Consider the following 7,963-nt stretch of genomic DNA (forward strand, 5'->3'; position numbering starts at 1 on the left):
ATTGTTTTTAGTAGGGTTTTTCGGAGGTTCGGAACTCTCTTAGCATAAAAGAATAATACATAATAATTTTTCCGTCATCCGTCCGTTTTCGTGTGACCATGTCGTCAATATGGTGTCGGTCGAATGGAGGCAACTCAGTATGCCCGTGATGCGGTTAGTTTAGGGAAAAAATATAAGGGTTGATTCAACCCCGCTAACTTTTTAGTCGGGAAAATTAAACCAAATACCAAGTAAACTGTGAAGTGGCAGAAAATGGAATTACCAAAGAAAATATACCCACTATTATTTTATCGTCTATGGAGTCTCTACATTCGTCAATACCGTCGTCATATCATGATTTTGACACTACAGATAAGTGTGGCCAGTCGTAAACAAAAATATTCCCATGAAAATAGTTCGGTAATATTTAAAATGATTACTAAAAGTAAAACATAAACAAGAAGCCATAATATTTTTAAGTTCATAAAAGACGTCTAGCTTCGATTTAGAACAGCTATTAATTTTTTTTCAATAACGGTTTTACTATAAAAATAAAGAAATATTCCACGAAGTGTATTATATATAAGATAGCAACACCAAAGCAAAATAACGATATTTCCCAAATTATGTCTAGATAATTGTAAAGGCATCGCTATTGCATTTTTTTACGTTTTAAAGTTTACTTTATAGTCCGTATTTTTATTGTGCGTATGGCAGAAACTGTAATATGTTGTCAGCTTCATTAGCGATTGTTCTATTACCCCAAGGTTTTTTTGTTACCTTAATTTAATAATTACAGTTTTAAAATTAGACTTGTTTTGTGTATAAGAGGACTAATTTTTACATTAATATTTAGAGACTCGTCACAACTTATGTCAAAGGTTGAAAAAATATCCGTTGAACTTTTCCACTTCTTAGGTAGTTTAGATAACCTAGCAACATTTTGACTAGTGGTGCCACTGCCACACGTACAGAAAAGGAGAAAAGTTTATCGGACTTTACATTCCATCAGTGTCATAACTGTCAAATGTCATGTAGTGAATCATGATGACATCAGTGTCACTTGTCAATGAGTTCAGCTTCAGTGACAGTCTGTAAATCTGTGTTGTATATAGTAGTAAGTTTTTAACATAGAAACTACAATTTCACATAGTTTTAGATCATGACTTTTTATTAAAGTATCGTAAGTAATTAAGTAATCTCCGTCATGGATCACCACAACCGTTCTAGAAGTGAATTAGACGTGGACAGTTTTCGTCCAGACGAGCCGGGCTATGACAGGGCTCGTATGAGGAGACAATCAGGTGGCTTTGTTGATTTAGGAAATGAATCACAATATGGAACAGGTGGCCACCAAGCGTCGGGGGCTAATGAGATTTTTGCAGATATACAGGTATATTAGCTGGTTACGAATTATTATTTATAGTCTACTATGACTTAATTTCACTTAGTACAGATTCGATAATGTAGATAAAGACTATTTTTCTTTTATCAATATATTGATGGATTAATACGTTTCTTTAGGATCTTTACGATACTTCTGATATAAATTTAGTTATAATTTCTAGGAGATACATATGTTAATTTAAGTGTAACTATGTTATATGAAATCTTGGGAGTATAAGTAAAATTTATAAATTTTCAGGGTGATGTTCCATGGTGGAAGTCAAACTTCTTCATATCGCAGCCAGTTCTATTTGGAACATGGGATGGAGTGTTTACATCATGTCTTATAAATATCTTTGGTGTTATCGTATTTTTAAGATCAGGTTGGATCGTCGGCCAGGCTGGCTTAGTTAATGCAATATTTATAGTGATTTTTACTGGTAAGTTAATTGCAATATTATTATTAAACACCTTTTTGTTTGATAACCATCTCAAGTAATTTATTACAACAAAGTAAGTGACATAATTTTTCTTTTTGCATAAAAGTTCATTGATAATTATTTCAGTTGTTACCAAGTTTATTCCATATTCTGTTGATAACTTCATTCACTTTTACCAATTACCACACGTGCATATGCTCATGTCCATGTTAAAATTTTATTTTACTTTTTTTTTATATACATTGAGATGTAATAAATGTATCGAAGATATTTTAATAAACATATTTGTATTTCAGTATTTGTAGCTCTCATCTCTGTGCTCTCAGCAGTTGGGATTTGTGAAAGATGCAGGATAGAAAGTGGTGGTGTGTACTTTTTGCTAGCTCATACTCTGGGCTCTCGTATGGGAGGGGCTCTGGGGATGGTCTATTGTTTTGGACAGGTAAATAAGTTAAATACATAACAGAATAGTTAAATTCTTTGTAAAATCACAAGTGATTACAGTTTTTTTTTATTTCTTTGATAAAAAAAAAATATTATACTTAATTATTACTAAAAACAGTTGATAATGTCAGATAATTTATAAAGCAAATCAGCCTTGCTTATTTTTGTAACTATGTATTATGTTGTATATATATATTTTTTAATAACATTTTATTGAAGTATTATTAAACAAATACAGTGTAAACTCTATATAACGGCACTGAAGGGACTGTGCATTTTATGGCGTTATAGAGAGTGGTCGTTAAATGGAGAGAAGAAAAATCAGAATTAGAAAAAGAAAAAGTTTATTTCAGTCTAGTGTTAGTTGTTATGTACAAAAAAAGAATCTTATTTGAACGCTATTGCGTGTAGTCTGTTATTTTTGTCTGACGTCTTTTGCTGCACCAGTAATTTTGTTGTATTTTTTTAATTATTTTATTCATATCTTCTGATATTGAGGCATCTTGGTGAAAAAGGAAGTAATTTTCCAATAATTTTGTGCAAGCAATCCAATTTGTAAACAAAAGAACGAATTTCTTAGAAAGTTTCGGATGCGTGATGCCGACAGTCGAGTTTATTGCGGGCTAGGATAAAAAGGCGACAAAAAAACGTACACAGGTACAAAGTTTTTACTAATTTTAGCAACTTAAAAGGTACTTTTATTACTCAATTGTGGTCGTTATTGAGAGTGGGTGTAATGCTATGTAGAGTGTATCATTGTATGGAATACAAGCTAAACCAACTAAGCCAATTGTTTTCGACGCTTTAGAGAGTTTGTCGTTAAATCGAGTGACGTTACATGGAGTTTACACTGTATAATTATTTATTTCAGGCTGTTGGTTGTGCCTTAAATGTATTTGGTTTTGGAGAGTCCATGGCGAGCCTGGTTGGGACTGATAACACATGGGCAGCTCGTGGGTTTGCTGTGGCGGCTGTTCTGTTGCTCGGTACCATCAATGTTGCTGGGGTCAAATGGGTCATCAAGCTGCAGTTTATCTTGCTCCTAATAATCCTGCTGGCTGCTCTGGACTTCTTTGTTGGCTCATTCACTGCTGTACCTGGTAAATAATTAAAGATATAATTACTAAAATTTAAGTGAAATATTTTAATAAGTATTAGTTTTAATTGCTTTATATTAATAAACAGGTAGATGTGAAGGAAAAACATTTTAAATAAGTATATGAAGTTAGATCAAAATTAGTATTAGTTCCAAATTGAGACTAATATGTCCATTAGTAATCTTAAAATGAAATGTATTTTCTATGTATACTAGATTTAAATAATTATACTAAGTGAAATACTAGATATATAATTTTTTTTTTTTAGCAAATAAGTTCATTTTTTAATTCTGCTTGTGTACTTAAAGTGTTAATTCATTTCTCAAAATTAACTTGAATATATCACAATTTCTTAAAGGTGATGAATTCAAAGGGTGGCTAAGTGGTACCATGGCAAATAACACTTGGTCGGACTATCAGGAAGGCTACACATGGTTTAGATGCTTTGGTGTCTTTTTCCCAACAATAACTGGAATACTAGCTGGAATTAATATGAGTGGTGATCTCAGGAACCCATCCATTAATATACCTAATGGTTCATTGGCAGCTATCAGTACGGGGTGAGTAATAATGCACGGTAGATATTTAATATTTCCTTATAAAGAAGCAGGATATTTGTAAAATATTTACTACACTGTAAACAATTTACTAATATTCTGCCATAACATATTAATGTTGTTTGTCATATACTGGATTATGAGTATTTTGCAAAACCAAAAGACAAACACTAAACCACACCAAAAAAAAATACATCATACATTATTTACTTTGTTACGGGTTGAACTTAAAGATCACATTATATAATATTTTGATGTCTGTGTGTCAAAATGTAAACTATATTTGTATGACAGAATTATGTGTTTACATTTTTATCAATATGGTGATTTATTTTTTCAGGACCTTTTTATATTTAATGTTTATAATAACATTAGCGGCCACAGTTACAAGAGATGCTCTGTTGAAGAATTTCTCAATAACAGCTGATATATCAGCTGTGACCGTTCTACTTCTTGCTGGATTGTATGTGAGCTCTATGAGCTCTTGTCTGGGAGCTATGTATGGGACACCTAGGGTATTGCAAAGCATTGCACAAGAAAAAGTTATACCTGGATTAGATGCATTAGGACATGGTGTAAGTTTTATTTTTGCCAATAAAAATTAACTCAATTGTTTATTTATAAGTTTAGCAAACATTGTCATTATTTATAATCTCAACCTGTTTTTTTTTGTATACCATAATTTTGTATCACTTTCATTGATCACGTTGTGTATTTTCACAGAGAGGTCCAAACAAGGTGCCTATATACTCGATGGTGGTAGTAGCAGTAGTGACCGTAACATTTATCATCATCGGTGACATTAACAAACTAGCACCAATTGTCACTATGCCATTCCTTATCACTTACGCTAGCATTGATTATTCTTACTTTGCTCTCGCGCAAACATTTGATTTACAACATAGACGCGAAATGAGGTATGATTTGTGTTCTACATTTTTTATTATTTTATCATAAGCTTATTTTTATTTTTACATCCTCACTGACAACATAAATAATTATACTATCTAGCAGTAAGTTTAATATGTGTAACTAATAACTAAACTTAATAATAGTAAATATTTCTAAAGTAAAGGTGGCTGAATTACTTATGTACAAACTCTTGCTTACATTTGATATAAGAGAAATTGCAGGCATGTTTTGCGGCATAACTGTAACTGCATTTTATAGGAATGATTATCACAATGTTTTTTATCAATATTAGGTGGAAGCTTGTATTTTTTGTACTCTAATTGATATCATTTATATTAATAAATATAAATATTACATGTTATACTCATTTTGTATTTTAAAGACACGGTTACATGGATGTTAAAATGGTTGTTGTAGATTCCAGGGACCTTCTCAAAGAGATATGCAAGTATATGGCGCTACTGGTAGTGATCTTGATCTGTTGTTCCCAGAGAGGATACGACATAAGACTGTTGGAGTAAGTAAATAATACATTACCAAAACATCCATCTATGTTGAAGGACTCCACATTTTTTGGGATTTTTAATGTGTTTTTATGTATTCAACTCTTCAGTATTCATTTATAAATGGTTTTCGATAATGATGTTATCATCTGATTAGGTTTAAGTAATTTTGTTACAAATGACGTAGATGTTCTTTATCAGGAAATTGTATATTAGCGTCTGTAAACCTTTCTTGTTCGATATTTTTAAGTTATTAAATTTGAATTACGAATTTTATTTTTGTAATACTAACAAACACATCAATTATAACACATCATTAATAGTAAATTGTGGTTATTACTATACTATATAATGATGATAAAAAATACGTAGTTCACATATCAATTAAAAGTCGTCGGTGCCAGGATCGTCAATGCAAATACCTAGCAAACCTGGAACAAAAAAATATATTTATCATTTAGATGTTGGCCTGGCCAAGGATCCTGGAACCTGGAACCTTTTCGGTACTAGACCACTGGCCACTGAGTAACGTAAGTTATTCAACCCAACTTTATCATATATTTTCTAATACACCAGGACTTCACGCCGTCCCCAACTGACTCGGCCATCATGAATGGGAGGATGGCGAACGGTGACGGCGGGCGGCGGCCCAGCGGCAGCGTGCACTCTAAGAACAAGAACTGGTACTCGCATCTGTGCAATCGGTGGCTGTCGTTGGCTGGGGTAAGATATGGACGATTATCTCTCATCAACTTACTTACTTAATATACTTAGCTTAGTCAACGTTATACTCAGGGATCTTGGATCTCTAGAGTAGGAAGACGATATTTACCCCGCTAAGCTTTAATGGCTTCTAATGTATTACTAAATTTCGCTGGTATTGAGAACGTAATAATATGTGATTTTTTATCCATTAATTCATAGCTTGTATTATTTATTATATGCAACGTGTTTTGAGACATTAAAAGCAGACAATTTTATATATTTTAAGAAAATACGTTAAATTCTCGCAGGCGTTATAGAATAGAATCAAATATGCGTCAAATAGAATCTTTGAAAGTGGAGTTGCTAAATTTATAAACGTTTTCAGCTATATCTGAATTGCGGCTGCTGTACTTTACATACCTTTACCTAAAATTCAAATGTTGCTAAATTACAGTTAAAAGTAGAGGCATAGATGAATACGAAAAATAATGTGACGTATTTTCAATTAAAGGTGGCAGTAAAACTGTTGTTGATGTTCCTGGTTGATTGGATATATGCGTTGGGCTGTCTGTCCATCTTGTGGCTGCTGTGGCTCTATATTGGTGCAGCGAACCCCGCGGTGAAGCCTGGCCGAGCGTCTGAGTTCCGCTTCTTCCATTGGCTGAAGATCTCTTTCCTCCATGCTATTGGGTAACTATGAAGAAATTGATTTATTTTTATAGCTGAAGACTATTGTATAGCTACATCATTTAATGTATGTTTGTAATTATAGAGGAGAAATTGCAGCTTCATTGTTTATTAAACTGGAATTTCTGGATTACGGCTCTATCGTGTTAGAACTCGAACTTTTATAGATTGTTTAAATTTCCTCACAAAAAATCTTATTGATTTGAGAAAATAATAAAACAGTTTCATATTCACCTACTGGTTATAAAGATGCCAATTGTAATACATAGGTAACTCTTAAATCTGAGTGATTTTGAGAAATCTGAGAGATATTTTGTGTTAGATATACAAATCTATAATCCTGGGTGTTTGAAATTTATGGCACTGGACTTTTACTGTACAATAATTATGCCATTATTGATATTCAAATCTAAAATTTTATGTTACAGGAAAAGACCATTGGAATACGAACAATTAGTAGTGACTCCTGTGCATGCTGATATTACCATGGAACAAGAGAGGCTGAACGATGACAACGAGGACTTTGCTTCGCGCCGCCGTTACCACCAGTCCACAGCTCTCCAAACACATCTCGTTAATGTTTCTACTTAAATAATAATATTTTTTAATATTTTTTATGCATTTAGTGGGCTTTAACTCTTAAACTAAAATTGATTTGTTAATTGCAATATTTTTATACATATTTTTGTATAATCATAATCTATTTGTAGGCGATTCATTTTCAACAGCTAATTTTATACTTATTAGTGAGTGAGATACCACTGCCCAGTAATCAAATTAAAAATAACATAAATATACTTAACCTCCCATAATCAACTTTTTGTACTATAATCATAGCAAAATATTTTTAAGCTACATATAAGAGTTTTTTTTGTTGTACACACGTACATTACGATACATATTTAGAGTGCAGAACAGTAGTATTTATTTTCTAATTTTAACATATTTGATATAATCAAAATCATCTTGATATTTGCTTAGACTGATTAAGTAACTAATAATTTGCAATAAAAATGTATCAGAAAGTACATTTATTGTTTTTGAATGTGCATCAAATCTTTTTTATTTGCAGTTGGCTTATAAAATTTTATATAAACATTCCTTTCATTGGTTTTGGAATAAAAAATGATCTCACGAAATTAAATACTATCTTCTTATTTTTTATTGAGAGCTTAGTTATGAAAATTGATTTCAAAATTGTTTTTATAAGATTATCCACACAACAAATAAAAAACATGTAGTACCGAAGTAAA

At 31.9% G+C, this 7,963-nt stretch overlaps 1 protein-coding gene across 1 annotated transcript; it reads left to right on the top strand.

The window, feature by feature from the left end:
* Positions 1-1,082: 1,082 nt before the first annotated feature.
* On the top strand, positions 1,083-7,318 carry LOC140753356 (solute carrier family 12 member 8). Its single transcript, XM_073087906.1, has 11 exons — positions 1,083-1,372; positions 1,625-1,805; positions 2,102-2,247; positions 3,121-3,349; positions 3,705-3,906; positions 4,244-4,478; positions 4,627-4,820; positions 5,233-5,332; positions 5,895-6,041; positions 6,535-6,713; positions 7,139-7,318. The coding sequence occupies exons 1-11, from the start codon at positions 1,187-1,189 to the stop codon at positions 7,299-7,301; spliced, it is 1,962 nt and encodes a 653-aa protein (XP_072944007.1). The 5' UTR covers positions 1,083-1,186; the 3' UTR covers positions 7,302-7,318.
* Positions 7,319-7,963: the final 645 nt, after the last annotated feature.

Source organism: Epargyreus clarus, unplaced genomic scaffold (genome assembly GCF_041222505.1).
Source record: "Epargyreus clarus isolate Ecla_fem2 unplaced genomic scaffold, WU_Ecla_fem_2.2 ptg000003l, whole genome shotgun sequence".
Lineage (NCBI taxonomy): Eukaryota > Metazoa > Arthropoda > Insecta > Lepidoptera > Hesperiidae > Epargyreus > Epargyreus clarus.

Coding starts and splice junctions, on each gene's coding strand:
- LOC140753356 (XM_073087906.1), top strand. CDS start 1,187: ATGGATCACCACAACCGTTCTAGAAGTGAATTAGACGTGGACAGTTTT. Junction 2,248..3,120: donor TGGTCTATTGTTTTGGACAG/GTAAATAAGTTA, acceptor TATTTATTTCAG/GCTGTTGGTTGTGCCTTAAA. Junction 6,714..7,138: donor TCTTTCCTCCATGCTATTGG/GTAACTATGAAG, acceptor TTTATGTTACAG/GAAAAGACCATTGGAATACG.